The sequence below is a fragment of the Ambystoma mexicanum genome, chromosome 6p (genome assembly GCF_040938575.1).
Source record: "Ambystoma mexicanum isolate Mex_15411 chromosome 6p, UKY_AmexF1_1, whole genome shotgun sequence".
NCBI lineage: Eukaryota > Metazoa > Chordata > Amphibia > Caudata > Ambystomatidae > Ambystoma > Ambystoma mexicanum.
Window position 1 is genome coordinate 1,378,553,879 of NC_090935.1, and position 20,346 is coordinate 1,378,574,224.

General features: G+C 46.4%; 1 protein-coding gene across 2 annotated transcripts in view; it reads right to left on the minus strand.

The window, feature by feature from the left end:
* Positions 1-3,499: 3,499 nt before the first annotated feature.
* The window catches only part of LOC138510440 (phospholipid-transporting ATPase ABCA1-like), a 2,356,352-nt gene continuing 2,339,505 nt past the window's right edge, over positions 3,500-20,346 (minus strand). For both annotated transcript variants that reach the window (XM_069626098.1, XM_069626099.1), the window contains exon 49: positions 3,500-3,953. In XM_069626098.1, the coding sequence (XP_069482199.1) occupies positions 3,834-3,953 (120 nt within the window). In that variant the 3' untranslated portion in view covers positions 3,500-3,833. The remainder of the gene's footprint in view (positions 3,954-20,346) is intronic.

Genomic DNA, 20,346 nt, shown 5'->3' on the forward strand with positions numbered 1-20,346 from the left:
CAAAGTCGTCCCAGATCCTGTCCCGTCCTTCCTTGTCGGCGCGCGATGATCCGAAGAGGGCATCATAATGCCCCAGGACAAGCACCACCAGGACACCAACTTCCTTCTGACTGAAGCTGGTGGCCCTCTGCCCCTCTGGCTGGGGGTCGCCAGTGGTCTCAGATGGTGTTTGCCCCGACATGGCGACCCCCGACGCAGGCGTGGGTGGGCAACTGGGTCCTGGGGCTGGGCTGTGGAGCGATGGTATCCCAGTCGGGAGTCTTCTGTTCCAGCAGGGGTGGGCACCGCAACTGGACCCCTGCAGATGGCTGATGTGCAGGCACCAAATGGCAGGGCACGAGGTCATCAGGCAGCAGCAGATGGCAGGTGGGAGCGTGCTCGGGGCTCTGGGGGGCAGTGATTCGGCCTTTTGGGCAGGAGCGTGGTCTTCCGTGTGTTTTCACGTGGCTAGCTTGATACAGAGTGATTTGGCACGTGAAAAAATTGCACGTCAGCGTGTAATTCGAGGAAAGGCCCTTAGCGCGCAAGCGAGTCTGCACGCATACGCGATTTCATTGGACCAAAGGCCCTTAGCGCGTAAGCGCGTCTGTGACGTATTGCACACGGGCGTTGCCCTGGCAGGGCTTGAAGATCCCACGTGGATTTCCATTGCTCTGTACGTGCTTTCCGTGGGGTGCGGTGCGTGTGTTTTCCAGGCATTGGGGTTCAGATGCTATTGCTTCACAGCGGGTGGGTGTTGGCTATGCATTCTTCTACACGCAGACGGTGAGTGGTACCCCGCTCGCCCAAGGCCTATCACGTGTGAAACTTCCCGCGCACCCCCGAAATACAGGTACCCCGCTCAATTGCGTGTGAAACTTCCCACAGACCCCCGAAATACACGTACCCTGCTCAATCGCGTGTGAAACTTCCCGCGCACCCCCGAAATACACGTACCCCGCTCAATCGCGTGTGAAACTTCCCGCGCACCCCGAAATACACGTACCCCGGTCAATCACGTGTGAAACTTCCCGTGCTCCCCCGAAATACACGTACCCTGCTCAATCGCGTGCAAAACTTCCCGCGTACCCCCAAAATACACATACCCCTCTCAATCGCATGTGAAACTTCCTGCGCACCCCCGAAATACACGTACCCCGCTCAATCGCGTGTAAAACTTCCCGCACACCCCCTAAATACACTTACCCCACTCAATCGCATGTGAAACTTCCCGCGCACCCCCAAAATACACGTGCCCCACTCGCACAGGCCCAATCGCAGTATGGGACATTCATCATTGCTGTATATTGCCACTTTTGTAATGCGCAGGGACGCTACCGCCTGCCTTTGTGTGGCGGACGTGTTTCAGCTTGTGTGTGTCTTTGGCTGTGCGCGGCTTTGCCCTATTCGATTCCATGAATACGCGTGGTTCGAGTGCGTGTGGGCGTTTTGTCTGCTTCCCTGCAGTACATCCTCAGTTACGCCCTTATTTTCACGCGTTGTTCCCCATTCCATGCGTTACGCCCCGTGTTCTGCCCACTATCTGGTGTAGGCGCCGAGGTTGTGCGCTTTCACTGTGTGCGTCGCGCACGCCGTTCGGGATGTTGCAGTGACGTGTGCGCCATGCACGGGTTTGGCGCACATCCCAAGGAAAACACGCGCAGGGACTTCCATAAATCGCACGCTTGCGCGTGTGCCTGTTTTTTCGCACTTGCGCCTACTTGCGCCTGCTTGTGCCAAGATTTTCGGCACACGTTTGTTCCATGAATCGGCCCCTTAATGTTTGCCAAACCTGGGCTGCAGATTTCAAAGTTTTGTCCTGTTCAGTTTTTCTTAGGGAGCAGTAGTGTTTGTTTCTTCAATGTGTGATTCCCGTGGACAGGACCTCTAGTGTTGTGGAGAGGCCCGGGGATCCTGCCCATATCACCTTTGGACTAACAACCTAGCAGATGGTGGGGGCTGTCCTCTGGAGTCAGCTTCAGACACACCTGAAGGGGACACTGTTCCCCAATTGAACATTATTTCATTTATTCTATAATCTCATTAAAGATGCAACCACTTTGTAACCCTGTTGCGTAACTATTGAGATGTGTTAATTTCTTGGATTACTTAAATAAATGCTTATGTTTGTACACTCTTCAATCACTCCCATTCTACTTATTCAATTGCATTCTTCCCAAGCTAGTTGTCTGGCATTTGTAATCTTCCATTAATGTTAACATGATCATCCTCAAGAGAGCCAACACAGGTGACTGGTCTACACATCCACACAGAGTAATTGTATTATCAACTTGGCACACACAGTGTTGTGGAGGGACTACAGGAGAACACACTTTGCTTCCTGCCTCACAGAAGATGGCGGCTAAGGTGGGAGTCGCCATTGCAGACTCATGGACTCAACAGTGCTTTTTAGGAAGGTTAGATGCTGTGAAACTCACAGCAATATAAATACAATGGGAGCTCAGCTGCAGATCCATGCCGGTCAAGTGGCACAGCGAGTAGAGCGCTCGCTTTGACACCCGTGCAGAGCCTGCTAACGCAGGTTCGAATCCCGGCAGGGCCAAACTCAGCCTTTCATCCTTCCGAGGTCGATAAATGAGCACCACACACCGTGGGTAATAATAAGCAGCGCTCAGATACCTGAGGGTTTGTAGCGCTATATAAATGCCAAATTATTATTATTATTATTATTATTACGAATTATCCAAGAAATGGTTTGCCTTTTCCTAAATAGCCGGTATCCTCAGGAGGTAACCCTCTGTATCTCTTATCTCAACATTTTGAGACCTCTCTGGAGAGATCCATCTGCTTTATTCAATTGTTTCAGTTGTATTTGTTGGGCAAAAAGACTGCTCTGAGGCAGTCAGTGTGTCATTGTTTGTTGGTTATTTTCTCCCTGTTATTTCCAACTAAAATATATTGAAAATCGAAATGTGGAATCTAGGAAAGACAGAAACATTTAAATTAGATTCACTTTCTAAATCCGGTAAACATTTCCATAGATAAAGGCGGGAAACATGGGAGGAACCAAGGGTCTTTCCACATTTGAGTTGTTTAGGGGATTGGCATAGAACAAGGTCAGGGACAATGAGGGGTGATTTGTTTAATGATCTGCTGCCTGGGATTAAAAGGACCATTTGCTGTGCTTCCTCTCCCCTAGCAGAAGGGAAGGGAGCGGATCACTGATGCAGATCCAGGGACTCACCAGCGCAGTCAGGAAGGCCATCTCGCTGGAAGCACACAGGGTCATAACTTCACTTGGAGGGCAACTGAAGTTCGACTTACACATGAATCAAGAGTGTTCCTGACTTTCCCTCCCTAAACCACGCCCCCTGCCTGTAACCCTCTGTATGGCCAGTCTCCATTTCTCTCCTAGTATAGCCTATCCTTCTAATTGGTCTGCTCCTGGGGCCTTGTTCTACATACATCGTTCCATTGCTTTACAGCCAGGGGTTTGCAATATAAAACCCAGCATCGGCACAGTGTTCCACTGATCTGGAGAAAGGAACATAAAACAAGCTTTAGACATGCCATTTATTTGGAATCAAGTAAGATGTGCATGAAACAGTGTGTTATGCTTCGTTTAGCATACTTTTCAAGATACCCGTCATACCATACTCAAGTTTAAAAATATAGTTCATATAAATATAGTTAACAGGAAAAAAATTTTTTTTTAATCTAGCCAGCAAATAAATGTACTATATAGAATAGGGTATTTAACTTGAATGTTTACTTTAAAATCACATTGTGTGCTCATAATGGATACGTGGCATACATCAATAAAAATATGTCAGGTACTTTTTTCATAACCTATAAAGTTCATATTTATTCCAGTTTAGCTTTTAAACATTTGGTTAGGAAATGTTCTTCATTTTTTCCGCTGATATTTCATCAGCTTCCACATCAAGTGGATTTGTGTAGCCATGACGCGTCATTTCTTCATCGTTCTGATGCTTGGCGAAATTGACAAACACCTAGAAAAGTTAAAACATTTGTTAGCAAAAGAGCATCATGAATGCATATATAGAAACATCCTAGGTGATCAAAAGAGATACTTCTCAAATTACAAGCAGGCATTACATTCTTTTCCATTGCCTTCTTCAGTATGTGTAACTATCAGGACGACAGAGACCCTCTTTAAACACTCTCATCCCTTAAGAAGATGGATTTGATTCTGTTGGACAATAAGACCCTCAAAATCACTAGTATAAGTTTGTCAAAGTGACCGTTTATGTATGTATGTATGTATGTATGTATGTATGTATGTATGTATTTATTTATTTATTTATTTATTTATTTATTTAGCGCACCTAACCCTGAGGTATCTGGACACACATTATTGAGTGGATTAAAACTCTGTTTAGACCCGAAGTAACTTCAGTCTGGTAAAACATTCAGTCACTGGTAAGCGAGATCAAACAAAGGGCAGGATCAGTAAAAATAAATTAATATTAATTTGAACAGGTCAAGCAGCTTGAACCATAAAATAAGATAAGCAGGTGGAGAAGACGAGTAGAAACTGAATGTTATTTGGATTTTAGTAGGAAGCTGATTGAAATTGATCCATTACCAAGATGATAATGTAGTTAAACTGACAATTATCCTCAATGCCTATTGGAAGTTAGACTTCCCAGAAAAGGTTCCTTGCAGCGAAGAATACACTTTATTAAACATGAATCCATTTAGGCTACTCAGTGCCAGTCTACAAACCCCATCGCTGCAAGGTACCTGGGGCCAACTTCCTCAGAGCCTGAGGCTCTAAGCCATTGCCATCTACCGTGAAAGCAACCTTAAACAACTGGGACTCTGAGTGGCGTGGAGTTTGGAGAATGAGCAGTGGCCTCTTGGTGCTGTGACTATCATTCTACCTACATGATCATTCAAACCACCACTCTGAAATGTTAACCATAGCAGACACTGGGCAGTATGAGCTATTTCAGGGCCCTGGCAAAGATAATTGTTCAGAATTACACAACGGTTTGAAAAGAAAACCATATACGCTCATGAACAAGATAGAGGTCCTGCTTCCCCTTCTCTCCCCCGAACTCTGGCACAGGAAGAGGTAATAACCCTGCAATTTAACAAGTCATAGATGGCCCAAATCACGGAGCCTAAAAACTCCCCAAGAGAGATGTGTGCTTGTAAAATAGACAGTATGTCTGTGCCCAACATGCACAGTGTCCTTAATCCTGTACTTCTTGTATTTGGGAACATTTGATGATTCAATCAAAGCAATTTAACGAAAAGCATTGCAGCATCTGTACATGCAAAATTTAAGTGGGCAATAAAGGTACGTGAAATCAGAGAAACAGCTGCGAGGGAAGCCAAGCTCTTTGAAGATCTCATGAAAGGGGAGAAGGAATGTGCCCTGTTATTTCCTGATCATTAACTGTTTCCAAGCCCCAAGCAGGAGTAAGGCTGCGGAGTATCTAGAAAAATGGTTCCAGTATGTCTGATTCCATTCAGATGATTGCATACCTGAGGACATGCTGAAGAGCACACACAATCGCATACAGAGGCGCGCGCGCGCACGCACGCACGCACGCACGCGCACACACACACACGTACGTAATAAAATGTCGATCTATGTACATGAGATAAGCAAACATATCCAACAGCCTGTTGAAGAACAGTACTCACCATCCTCCCATTAAACGAATTTATGCAGTACATTGTCATAATCAACTGCCTTAAAACCTATGTTTCCATTCACTTTGTTGTATGATAAACCTCACAATAATGTCTCTTCTGAACTATATGCAGACAACTCTTTTCATAGGAATATAAATTTTCAAATTCACACAACCATCCAAATACAATGATGAACTGAAGTTATAAAGGGTTAAAGTTTGGCGATGTTTTCAAATCAACACATTTTATGTTCCATATGAACTAATGACGATAATGATTAAATAAAAATAACAAATAGCAATAGTGATGTTCACCTATACTTCTTACACATAAGATAATGACGTGTGTGTCACGATACTGATGAATGGTTATATAAATATAACTATGCATCAAAATCATGTTTCAGTTGTCCTGTGTTTTAAACTGTCTGGCATATCACATACATGATTTCTATGTTTGAGTCACTAATAGTCACTTAAAAAATGTTTTAGGTGAAAGGGTGCTCTGTACTGTAGATTTCTGTGTACCAAGTTGCTATGAGCCTGTGCACTTATTTGTGGACGGAATAAACAAATGTGCGGGTATAATTAAGCCTGGCACTTTTAACTCTGTTCAAGTCGTTTGAGTGAATCTGCCCACGGTGTCTTATGCGAACAGTGCATTGGGGGAACTTTACAGAAAAAAATGACGTTTAGGGCTCTCAAAAAGCTACCATAGAGCTGGGTTTGGACATGAAGGACCCTGGGCTTGGACAGACAACAATATCTTGAGTTCCCTGAGCCCCTTACACATGACTCCAAGTCACACATTACATTTGTCCTTGGTTAAAGCTGTCCCTCTTGCTTTTCCGCCAGCTACACACGTATACTATAGGAACATGCATTCTGAAACGTAGACATTGTGCATGCGTTGAGAGAACTAATGCGATGTTGTTACATCGAAAGTTCTAAGCTGTGATTTTGTTGACATTTCTGTACATAAGAAAGCACTTTCCCTTGGGGACATTGACCAGAGAGCTCAAGCCTATAGAAATTCTGTTGGGCCCTCTTGATGACCTTGGTTTCTTTAGTGTTACCCCATGCATCCCTTGACTTCCCAGTAGAGTACCCTTGCCACACTAACAGAAAGCAGCCAGGCTGGTTCGTGGCACCAATATGTTTACTCCTTTCTTAACAAGTAGGGCACGATCCTGCAGTCAAACACTATACCATCAACATGTGTGTGGGTCACACATGTGGAAAGATATTGTCATGTCTCACCATCTGGAGTTCCCAAACGAATGGTAAATCAAGAACAGATTGAGCCGGTGTAATGGCAAGGGCAAGAGTGAAACCACATTCAGAGGGTTTCCACTGGGAAAAGCCGGGGGTCTGATCAGGGCTGGTAGGAATCTTGCCTTAACTTGGTGAGACAAACCAGCACTGTTGTGAAATGTGTCCCAAATACCAGGCTAGAGGACCTTTGAGAACCGAGATGCCTGCAACATACAGAGCCTGCAGAGATCTGCAGCAGTAAATCGTACACTTAGTGGATCCTGCAACAATAACAAAAAAGTGCATGTGGAACTAACATCTCCGGGGCAATGAGTGATCATATTTCCTGTATTTTGTCATTAGGCGGCCTCCTATCATTACCAGAGGTATCACTTCTTCAGACCAGAGGGTCCACACCATTCCCCAGCAACTTTCACTGCACTTTGTGACCTCCCATCAGCTGCAGTGCTTGCCAGGACAACTTTATTCTCTTGTCTCGGGAGGATAGCTCAGTTGCAACGTGCTCGCCTTGGAAACAAGACAACACGGAGCAACACTGGTTCGATCTCTGGTCTGCGCTTAGAAACCTCTGGGTATTAAGCGCGTTATAAATATCACATCATATCATACCATCTCCAAGACCCCCTTATTATTCTGGGAGTGCCAAGGCTTCATGCCTCTGCATTCCTAAGGACATTTTCACCCCAATCATTGATTTCAGAAACTAACCATTTACTATTAAGGACCAAAGTCTTCAGAAAACGTATGATTTCCCATCAAGAATGTGGGCCAACCATGATGCCACCAAAACCGTGGGTCCACGTGGAGAGTTTTTACCCTTACCTCAGCTTCTTTGGTCTGTATCCCATTTTTCGGCATCTGATACTTAGGGAGCAAGAGAGACAGGACCCTCAGAGGAGGGTATGAAAAAGGTGTATGGGAGTCAAAGACTTTGACTGTGTACCCTGCAATATACACTATTAGTACCCGGCGAGAGTCAAGCAGAATTCAACACGCATTCTGATTGGCTCTCGTCGGGTCCTTACCCAGCCGAGAATCCTTTGATTCGGGACTCCAGCTGCCTTGTCCTCGGCGGGGGGGGCGTGGCAGCCCCTCAGCCAATGAGGAGGCTCGAAGCGGGCCATCCCCGCTCCGAGCCTCCCCACGGCTGAGAGGCTGCCTCCGCCCCCCGCTGGGGACTCGGGTAAGCTTTTTTTTTTTTCCCTTCCCTTCCCTCCCTCCTCCCTACCCCACCCCACTTACCTTCTTGCTCCTGCGTCCCTGGTGCGGGACGATGGCAGCCTCCAGCAGTGTGGAGACTCTGTGCCTCCACACAGCTGGAGGCTTCCATCGTCCCCTGGCAGGGACGAAGGTACCTTTTTTTTTTCTCCCCCTCGTTCCCCTCCCTCCCGCCCTCCCAACCCCACTTACCTTCTGCTTCTTTTTTTCGGGAGTGGACGCGCTGGGAACACTTTTGTTTCCAGCGCGTCCGCTCCCGAAGGCCGCCATGGAAAGAGAAAACGGACTCCCGTTTTCCCTTTCCCGGCGGCCATTTTCTTGGTCGTTTTTTTTTTTCTGTCCCGAAACGTCGCGGCTTTTCGGGACAGAAAAAATAATGCTTTTAGTGCCCGGGTCACGCATATAATGCGGGCCGGGGTACTAACAGCTATATGACCCTCGCGGCGGGGGCATTACCGACTCTGTTAATGCCCCGGGGCCTTCGTTAACTATATATAACTATGGGCCCCGGGGCATTATCTGAGTCGGTAATGCCCCTGCCGCTCGGGTCATATTGCTTAAATAGTGCCAGTGCTGAATACTGCTGAGTGTTTCCTCCTATACCAATCAACCTTTGCTTGGTTATTCCATTAGTACCTTAGACAGGATTTAACTGCAAATCATGTATTTAGTCTATGGAAACCCACTGTGATCTCATAGATACCTCCAATGGAGCTGGGGACCACTGGTTCCAAATGACTCACGTTAATGGTTAATGACTCTTAAATGCCACACCTAAAGACGAGTGGTTGTCACCAATTAATACTAATTTTCCTAGTAAATTCCCATTTATAGTGCAATAGAAATGGCCCTCATTACGAGTTTGGTGGTAGTTCGGCCGTATTCCCGCCAAGTTACTGCCAAAATCGATTACTGTTACCACCACTTGGTCCATAGGCCTCCAAGGGGTTTTTGGCAGAACAACCAAGGTTCTCTTGGTGAGGTTGGTTACGAACTTGGGAAAGGGCAGGACAGCATCTTCACGCATTCAGGGGGATTTGAGTGCGGCATGGATACTCTCAAGCAGGGTCTGAAACTGATGCTGTTAAAAATTAAATATGTCAATCTTAGGAATTGTTCCCTCCTCAAGGCAGCCTTTCACTCAGTACATAGAGGCTCTCTATGTGAGGCCTTGTAGGAACAGGGCTGGATCCTGTAACGTGTCACCTTAAAAAGGCTGTGCATGCTGCCACCAACGGTAAAGTGAGATTAAGCATCAGTGGTGAGCTATCTCAGGAAATGTTATTAAATAGGGGTGTGAGGCAGGGTTCTGTTCTCATCATCATGATTTTTAATGATGTCTTTTTAAAATACGCTGATGGCTGATTACAAGTTGCAGGTGGGGATCCCCCTGAAAGAGGTAGTGTGTGGGTCCCCATCCTCTAATTGTGAATTATGCAGTGATCCTCTCTCAGTATGAGATGGGTTTGAGGCACCTCCACCAGGGCTTTGAGGAGGTTTTCAGATCTAAACACTAATCTATAGCTCCAAAAGTAAGATCATGGTCATAGGGCAGTACAACGATTTACGTCCTTTTGGGAATTAATGGCAGAACTCTTCAGGCTTGATGCTATTATTCCTTCACTTAGATACATTCAGTATCTCTGGTTTTAGAATTTAGAAATCTGTGGAAGTTTCACCAAGTACTTCCTTCTTGGAGATTGTGTATGGAGCACTGCATCCACACCGTCCAGTTATGGCCTTTCCTTTCTGCTTAGTAAGCCCACTGTGCTTCTGGGTCCCTGCTCCATGCGTCCTCTTCCTACGTGAGGGGAAACAAGAATCACCCAAGGTTGCCAGCTCCTCCTATTTTATAGTATCCTGGAACTCCATCCACCATTCCTGATTGTTGGTTTCCACAGCCTTCTGCATATTAAGGCTTCCTTGGTTCTACCCCTCCCCCTTTGTTGGTTGCCACCATTCTGCCACACCTTCCCCTCTCCACTGCACCACCCCAGGGGCCATCCTCTGAAGCATCCTCTAAGCTTCCCTGACTCCATCCCTGTGTCAGTATCCCAGTGGATCGTTGACTTGTGATCATCCCTCTGTCTTTCTCCCTCTGTGGTTATAACTGTTGTTTGTCTGTTCTCCTGTGGGTCTCGTCTTCTAGCTTGAGGGCAGTATGGAGCATATCCGTTTGGATACCAGAGTTCGTTGTTTGGGGATCGTCATAGAGTTATTGGTGTTCTTTTGGCTGGCGTTGGGCTATGGTTATATCGGGGCTCTCGATCTCACAGTCCTTGATGGTGGTGGGTGGAGCTATTCCCGAGCAGATACAATGGTCTGAGAACATGGGCATGAGATATTAAAGTAATGGGTCTTGGAGGGTTTCTAGGCTTCAGCATCCTTTTTGAAAGGCATACGGTCACCTCAGCTCTAGAAGCTTATAGGACAAAGGCGGTGACAAGAGAAATGTATGCACGGAAGATTTAGGGGTTCACTCCATGTTTAACTCTTCAGCAGGCTGAGAATTCATGTTTGATAACGCTAGCGAAGCTCCCACTGGCAACTTCCTGAATGCTCACCCATTAATTAGGAAGTACAAGTTACAGATATTAACAATGAATTTGCCCCAAATAAATAGGTATTCTGGGTTCAAAGGTGGGCTTTTCAGAGCCCCATAGTGAATACAGCCCCAATACATGAGAAGAGAGAGCCACCAGATTGGGAAGACATTCCCTGGTTCAGAGGTATAAAACAGAAATTCACCAGGTTTGGCCTAACGCATCAGTGGGATGTCACAGACCACATTGTTAAAGAATTATTAGGTTATTATCAGGCTATTTTTTGAGCACGGACTGAGCTCTGAGAAGCAGTGATGTGCTTTGTAATCATAGGGGGAAGAGCAAGGTGAGGGGAGCAGAGAAACAAGTGAGTGGGGAGCTAACAAAAGGGAGGGGGAATGTGAGCAGTTTGACATCAAGGGATCTACAAGCAACCAGGGGAGGAAACAGTGGGGATCAGATTAGCCAGTCTCAAGAAGGGTGGGGAGTGGAAGGTGAGTGGGCCTAGGTGTTACCGAGAACCCATTCCTTGAAGAGGAGTGTCTTGAGCTCCTTCCTGAACTGTAGAAGTGAGGGAGTGAGTTTGATGTTGACAGGGTGGGAGGTTCAAGTGTGCACATGTCCCTACTTGGGGTGGATCGCAGGCCTCCAGAGATGCTGACTTTCTCAGTGAGGTAGCTTAGGGACGTCATGGTGACAGCCTCATAGATGATGCAGAAGGATTTGAAGATGATACAGGCTTGGAGCTGAAGCCAGTGCAGTTCAGTGAGGGTCGGTGATGTTGTCGAATTTGCAGTCCTTTGATGAGTCGAGTTGCAGCATGTAGGACATATCTCAGGGGTGCTAGGGTAGTCGCCAGAAGGCCTTCCAAAAGGGCATGGCCACCATCCAGATGGGAGAGGAGTAAGGCTTGGGCAGCAGATCTGAAGTTATTTTCTGGGATGAAGGGATTGATATTCCAAAGTAGAGACAGTTGGTACCAAGCTGTTTGTGTCTTACTTGCTATGTGCTGTTTGAAAGAGATGTGTTTGTTGATGTGGAACCCAAGGGACTTGGTGTAGGTGACCAGCTGTGGTGTCAAGCCCGCAAGGTGCATAGCAGAGAGCCAGGTCTGGATGTCAGGGTGTTTGGTGTGGTTGGCCAGAAGTTGGAATTCATTCTTGGAGGGGTTGAGCTTCAGGTACACGTTGGACATTGAGGATCTTAAGGACATCGTCAACCCTCTTCATGGTAGCCGTTTAGGTGCTGCATGTGCGTCTGAAGACATGTTGGTAGGACTGAAGGAGGTTGTTGGTTTCGATGTGTTGGAGGAGTTTGGTGGCAACTTCTTTCTCAAGGATCTTAACTAGGAAGTGAAGATGGGTGATGGGTCGGTATTTGATGATTTCATCAGGATTCAGTGTTAGTGTCTTGTGAAGCAGGAGGATTTTTCCAGTCTTGAGAGTCAAGGGGAAGGCTCTTTGAGTTAGGAAGCTGTTGATGATTGTCAAGTAAGGCAGGAGTACTACATAAGACAGGGTCTTGAGTATAGAGGGAGGGAGTATGTCCTCTGCATACAATGTGGCTTTGAGCGATGCTAGGGTGGCAATGAAGTCTTCCATAGGAAATGCCTTGAAAGTTGTCCAGGTAGTTGTGGTTTTGGAAGATGGGATATGGGATATGTACTGTGCTGTCAGTTATAGCATTGGTACCCATGGCTAAGTCTTTGCATTGCTGTCTGCAGTGCAGCATGAATGAGGACTTACCATCTTGTTACATGCCAGAATCAGCTGGTGCTTTGCTGCTCTGTGTCTGCTGCCATCCGGAGAGACAAGGAGCTTTGGCTCGGCTCGTTGTTGACCCTGTTGTTTTGGAGCTGGGAGCCGTGCCTCTCCCTGACCCTGCAAGCCATAGGAACTGCCACTGGGGTGAATCCTGGTGAACTATTGCTCACATTGTGTATAGTCACATTATAAATACCAGATAAATAAAGTTGCTGCACTGCGGTCTGTTGCTGTATGTGGATGGGAGCCACATGTCATTCCTTTTCTCCTGCTAAACTTTACCCTTAACAGCTACTATGCAGCTCATTCCTCATACTTGGCATAGTGCCCCCTGAGATTCTTTCATCTTGTTGTCTGCTTTCTCCGTACTTTCATTCCATTTGGCGCCTATACTATCCCTGCTGAGTGGTTCATATATTACTTACATCTTGGCCCTTGTGTACTCATTCATTTCCAGACTCTCTCTCTCCCTTGTTTCTTTGCCCTTCATTTTGGTATCTCTGTTCCCCATGATCTCATCCATTACCCCACATTATACATTTCTATCCTCCCAAAACCTATCAAATCTTGCTTACCTTCAATGGCTACATTAACCTACCCCTTTTAACTTGATCCCCCGGAATGCACACTCCCTTTGTAGCAAGACCCATTCTGTCCTTCATATGTGCTTCGTACTCAATCTACATCTATTATGTGTTACAGAAACCTGGATCTCCCCATTCAATACTGCTACACCTACGGCTTTTTCTACCACCTCTACTGCCTTTAAGCAAACCACTGCCTGACAGGTTAGGGGGAGGGATTTGGGTATTCTCTGCCACTCCTCCTTTTCTCTTTCTCCGAGCTCCCGCTACCCTGCCTTCATTCTCGTCTTTTGAGTATCAATATTCCTCTTTCAAGGAACCTTTCTCTGTGGCTTTCCTCCTCATCTACCATCCTCCTGTCATGGTCAACTCATTCTGCAATGATCTTGACACACTTCTTTCTGTCCTTCTCCCCTTAAATGTTATTCTCCTAGGCAGTTTTAACTTTCAACTTTTCTTGTCCCACTCCAATGACCCCCTCAGTTCTATTCTCAACTCTTACCATCTCTCCTCTATTCCCAATCCCCCTTCCCACATCACTGTCTCTTCCGTTGACTGAATTATTTTTTATCTGCTTTATACAACCTCTCTCTCTGCTTGCACAGTCTATTCCTCTGACCAACAACTCCCTTTTTTCTTTATCATTCCTGTTCCCACTTACTCTGTCCCCCCACCAATTACTTTCTTTGTCGCAATCTGTGTGTATATGACACCTCTTCTTTCATTTCCACCTGCACATCTTCTTTCCCATCTTTTCCTGATTTTGTTTCTCTCTCAGCTGATTCTGCTGCTTCTCCTCTGTCCTCTTCTCTATCTGTGACTCTTGACTCCCTATGCTCTGCATATCCATTCTTACCCATTCAAAAGCCCCCTTAGCCTTGGACCACCTCGCAGCTTCGCACCTTGCAGCAGAATCTCCATTGGGTTGAACGTTGTTGGCATAAGTCTCTTGCTCCTTCTGACTCTACTACCCTCGCTTCACTTCATTCTGCCTTTTATGCTGCTCTTCCCCCTGCCAACCAGTCTTACTATTGCGATCTTCTTCACTCCTACTCGTCTCATCCTCGTCATCTCTTTCAAATTCTGTATTGTATCCTCTCTCCTCCATCTCCTGATCTTACTCTCAACTCGCCCCTCTCCACTGGTAATCTGGCCTTGATCTATTATTCTAAGGTCACCGTCCTCCGTACTGCTATTACACCTTCGGTATCTCCCCGGTCTTCCTCTTCTTTACCTCTGTCTTCAGGTTCACTGTCTGCCTTTATCCCGCTCTCAGAAACTGGCACTGCTGCTTTACCGACTAAGGCACACCCCACTTCTGCCGCTCTTGATCCTCTCCCATCTACTCTTATTCTAAAAGTCTATCCTCTTATCCTTCCTTTTCTTTCTTCTCTCTTCAAAACCTCTCCCTCAACCTCTGTCTATCCGTCTTCTTGTTAACATGCTTTCACTCACCATGCAACCCTTTGAAACCCTCTCTTCCATCTAACTTCTGTCCCATACCCCTTCTTCCCTACCTTTCTAAGCTCTTGGGCCTTGATTCTTTTCTCAAATTTCATCTTTAATTACTTCAAATTCACTAGTTCTTCGTTTCCAACCTGCTTCTGCTCACATCAGTCTACTGAGACTGCTTTACTTTCAGTGTGTAATTCTATTCTTTCTGCTCGATACGCTAAACACTCCTCACGCTTAATTTTTCTTGATCTATCAGCAACTTTTGATTCTGTCGATTACTCCCTTCTACTGCCGCCCTTTCCTCTTTTGGCGTCTCTGCTCTTTTCCTAATTATTTTAAATCATACCTTTGCAACCACTGTCTCTTGAGAGAGCAATATCTCTCCAACCTTAACTCTCCATTGCGATGTTCCAGAAATGTCTATCCTGGATCACCTTCTCTTCTCTCTCTACACCTGTCCCCTTGCAGCCATTGCCTCTTCCTTTGGACTATCCCACCATTTCAATGCTGACAACACCCAACTTTTTCTATCCTTTTCCTTTTTCTCTCCTGAGATTGAAGCTACCGAATGTCTACTGGCCAGTCAATCATGGATGGCCAACCACTATCCTGTCATAAATTCCTCCAAAATGAAGTTTATTTTCTTTCCTGCTCCTACCATCACTCCCCCTTTCTGACCTGCCTCCATCTTCTTTATCGTTTTGAGCAAAATTGTTCAATTCCATTCTGCCAACCGTGGAAGCAAATCTGTAAAATGTTGATCCGTTTCACTCCAATCCGCCACCTGTAAGGAAGGCACTGTATCAAACAGTAAGACACACACAAGTGATCACAGTTGAAGGGTGTTTATTGAACTTCAATTGGGTTTGAAAAATGACTATCCAATCCTAAATCTAAAGATGGGAGCAAGCTAGGACCATCAAATAATAATAACGCAGTCCTAGTCGAGTCTGTCAAGATGAAAGGGCTTATACTTATAAACCTATTGCCAATCCTTACATCTAAATACAAATAGTATGGGAAACAATGTTATGCAAAAGAAAAGTAAATACAAATAGTATGGGAAACAATGTTATATAAAAGAAAAGTGTTCAAGATATGATATGTCAGGATATTCAAGGCATTGTCTTCCTTTCCCCATGTTTTTAGCACGGGACAAGGTGGCACACTCAAGTTTAGCACACTCTCTGGCATCAATAGCACGTAAATGCAGTTCAAAACCTTAACATCAGGGCCTCCTGTGGCAAAGTCTCTTTGCCATTCAAAGTCTCTTATTTCAGAGGGCCTGATGCAACACGACAAACATTAAGGTTCCTCTCTTGTTAGGATTTCACCTATACAACTTCTCGGGTGACTTACCATTCACCCCGGATCACCCTCTGCCGGGCTCAGACCCACTGTAACACAAAACCTTCAATTGATCTCCCTCCGCCGGGCTTGGACCAAATGTATCTACTTTTTCAAGCTTTGTCTTCTTCATTAAAATCGAAGACTTTCGACTGTGCACAGGATTTTGCTTGACCCGTTGCAGGACCATTTTGATTCACAATTACTTGTTCTTTTCTTGATATAACTTTTTTCTCACTTTCACTTTTTCCACTTTTCAGCTGGACCTTACAGAGACCTTTGATTGAGCACCCACATGGTGCCAGACCACTCTGTCAAAGGTATTATATTCACTTTTTAGGTCGCATAACTCAATCACTCATCAGCAGTTCGACTTTACTTGTGTCTCTTATCACACGCATTTTAACAATGTTCATTCCAGTGCTTGCCATACAATGTTGCTGCTTGCAACCTTGACTTCAGCACTGACCGGTTTTGTATTGGTCTCCCCAACTCACTGGCTGTGTTGATTTCACTGACGGTGCGTTGTTCTTTGAGCCAAGGTCGCTACCACAGAGGCTTGTGCTTCTCCCCGCCTTGATTATTGACGCGGGAGGGCCCCAGGTATCTCCGACACACAATGTAGGATTCCTCGGCCTGGTTTCCTGGTCTTACACTTTCAATTCTTGAGGAAATTGAGATAAGGTAACATTTCTTGTCAAAAAAGTCAAGAGCACTTCCCTCCTTGTGATCCCCTTCAGTTTTTAGGCCTTTCATCTCTCGTTCAGCTGCTGTCTCGAAACTGTTATTTCCTCGTGTGCTTGGCCTCGCTCAGAGAGTGCTCTCTTGCTATGCCTTTTATGTGTTTGGGGAAGCTTAATGGAAGTCAGGTGTGTTTGATGGTAAGTAATTGTCTGACCTCTCCTGACCATTGTATTGGTATACGTCCGGTATACTGCTCTGGTGTTAGTCTGTTTTCTCTCATAGTCTGTGTGAAAGTGTTCATGAAGTTTCTTGTGCCATCGTGCAAACTGAAACAAACAGTGCAAAGTTTCTTGTGAAGCTGTGTGCACCAAACAGGGATTGAAAATAGCAACACATGTTTTCTCATGCCGCTGCGTGAACCTAACATGAATCGGAAACAGCGGCACAAATGTTCTTGTGCTGCTGTGCAAACCTACCAGGTACCAAACAAAAATCTACACTTCTAGTGCCGCTAGACGAACCTAGCACAGTTACAAAAAGAATTTGCCAAGTTTCTTGTGTCGCTGAGCGAAACTAGCACAGATCGAATAAATACTTGCATGAAGTTGCTAATTTGACAGACATGACTAGAATAGGAATGCCAACAGAGGCCCCCAATTTGCTGTAATCCATGGAAAATGGGGCAGAACAGCAGCAGCAATGGAGGATACTTAAATGGGTGTTGCAGCCAAAATTCTGAAGCAAAGATTATTTAATCATACTGTAGAGAGGCAGATGTACACATCATCTCTAGTGTCTGCCCCCTCACCTCTGTCATACTGGAAGAACAGCAAGAGAGCACTGTGTGTCCACCAGGCATCGTCCCATTACTGCATTGAAGATATGAGAGATGGTATGCACTCAGACAACAGTATCAAATTTAACGTCATACTGACGTGGTTGAAGGATGTCTGCATACACCACTGGATATAGAAGAGCTATAACTGTACTTCAAACATACCAGAAACAACTAGTCCTTTTCATGCACCACCGGAAAATGTCTTAAAGGAATAGTGCGCTCAAAAATGTGATTGTCTTAAAAGAACGCCAATAATAAAAAACTTATATTAAACTTTTTAAAGAAAGTTCCTATGTAAATTTTGCATGAATAATGTTTAAACCCTTTTAATTTCAAGCACTAGGAGGCATCCATTTTGTGAAATGGATGAGCCTCCAGTGCTTGTGTTAATCTCTGCCGTTGCGGCAATAATGAAGCAAAAGCCACCTGAAGGTAGCTTTTATTACAGCGGCTTTTGCTTCATTAGTGCCAGGCAAACCCTGTTTCCCATCTCGCGGAACCCTCTGTCCGCAATGTCCAGGGCCACTGTGATGGCGTGCTTTGATGCCACCTTCCTTCCTGGTGGATCTCCAAGGCCTCGACCCGCCTGTCATCAGGGAGGAAATCCAAAAGCTCCCGGTCGTATCTGGCCACAATCGCTAAGGCGTTGGCAGCCTTGACCGTCGTCGCCGCTGAATAGATGACTGTCTAGCCATTGAGACCAACTTCTTCCCCTCGTTGTCCAGAGGGGTGAATGAAGAAGATGCCGAACTTGACGATTTCTTCCTGGCGGCTGCCAAGACCACCCAGTCCGGCGACGGTTGAGATCGTAGACACATGGGTGCAGAGTCCGCCACCCTGTATTTCTTTTCAAGTCAGTCTCTCTTCGTCTGGGCTGAGACGGGGTTCCTCAGCAGTGCCGGACCCTCATCCCAAATGTCGTCCAGGAGCGGGACCAAAAGAATGGTCTTCCTCTTTGCCTTCCAGCACTGATACATGAAGCCTTGCTTCTTCTTCTCCTCCGGGGTGAGCTGGAAAAGCTCTGATGCACGGGCGACCATGGAATGGCAGGATCCCACTTCGAATGGTGGAGAAGCTCTCCGCTGTGGTAATTGGTGGTCTCCCATCATACCGTCATCACCTGTGCCCGTTGTTGCTGTGTCTGATTCCGTCCCCCTAGGAGGGGAGTGTAGCAACGGCTGAAATGGAAGTGTAGGATATCTCCTCCTCTTCTTCGCTGGAGGCTCCCCCGGTGTCAACGGGGTCACTGGCAGTAGTGCCGCTTGCAGCGCCATAGGAATCCTCCTCTAGATCTCCGATACCACCATGTGGAGGGTCGACAGGATGTCCTGCAAAACATCTCTAGGAGGCACCTGGGGGTAAGGGTCACTGGGCCCAGTGCCTTTGTCGTCATCCCCGTAGACGGTGTCACCATCATCGCTGCCATCGCCTCTGGCTGGCATCGTCTCGACGGTTTCCTTGTCATCACCTTAAATGGTGTGTATGGTAAGCATCTCCTCCTTGTTGGACGAAGAAATGTCAGTTCTCTGGAGTTCTTCTATGTCTCCCGCCCCCTTTCTTCGGGTCCTGAGGGGTCAGACTCGGGCTGAGGTCTGTCATCCTCTTCTCTGGAGTCATCTCAAACGGGCTTGGCTGAAGCATCCCTCCTGGGCAGAAAGAGCCACTCTGGCTGTTGTCGGGGTACCCTGTCCTGGGTCAGCCCCTATTGCCTTCGAGAGTGAGGCCACCACTAACTCGATGGAGGAGGACGATTTTGCCTGGTGCCCCTGAGCTTTCACGGGCAGGCCGGCTCCCTTGTCCTGCTTGGCCTTCTCCTTCAAAGCTGGGTCGGACACCTCCTTTGTGGCCGGGTCGGACACCTTGTTCTGCTTGGCCTTCTCCTTCGTGGTCGGGTCGGACTCCTTGTCCTGCTTGGCCTTCTCCTTCACGGGCAGGTCAGACACCTTGTCCTGCTTGGCCTTTTCCGGTTTCTCCCGCAGCTTCCCCAGGTTAGCTGATTTCCTCTTGGAAAATCGATCAAGATCGATGCCAAAAGAGGTGATGAATGCGTCCTGACTGTGGCGGGACCCGCAGGAGCGGCGACTCAGACAGAAGCGGACTTGCTGTGCTTTGCCTTGTGTTGGGCCCCCAAGGATGGCGTGCCATAAAAAGAATTTAGAAGCTCACTCAGGTTGGCTGGATCCGGAGAGGCATGCCCCTAAAAACCACGTGGGGTGGAGACCCTGGCCTTGAGCCACGCTGCCAACCGTAGGTATTGATCCTTCATTGTGCGCTTGGTGAAGCCACGGCAGATCTCGCAATCTTCTTCTTTATGTGTCGGGTGTAGGCAATACAGGCACTGGGAATGCTTTTCCTCCATGAACACATTCCACAAACCGCAGCAAAGCTTGAAGAGGGAAACGCTGTCCTTCTTCTCATCCAACATGATCTGCGCAGAGTAGGCCTGATGAAATTCTGGAAGCTTCCAAGAAAAACACTGCACGAATTCTGCCCTTGAGAGGGGTGAAAGATGCCGAAAAACAGGTCCCTGTAAATCAGAAGGATAATCGATTGAGCATATGGGCTCGATTGACCGAAAATAGAGTTTTCCTATCAAAAAAGTGAAAAAATGCAGAAAAGCTCGAAGAGCAAAACGCGAGGGCTCCCAACACCTGAACATGCTGTAAAAATCTGAAGATGGCTGCCTGGGGAGGGGCATAGGTAGAGGGCAGTCATTGACTGTTGGCAGTATGATCCAGAGCTCAGTGATTGGTTTATAAGAGAAAGACAGTTCAGAAAGTAAACTGAAACAGTTTTTTCTTTTACCAAGGATTCCCAGCCTGACGGCAGGGAATATTCATGAGCATGTGAATTCATGCCAGACCCCATGCTGGAGAATCAAAAGAATGTCTGTATTCCCATTTCCTAATTGTATTAAAAGGGGATACAGAATTATGAAGCAGCTGACTGTTAGATAATTTTGACTGTAACCTACTCTATATGGTATATTGAATTCTATGCAGCAAGATGTGCGTTATTGCATCTGTTCAT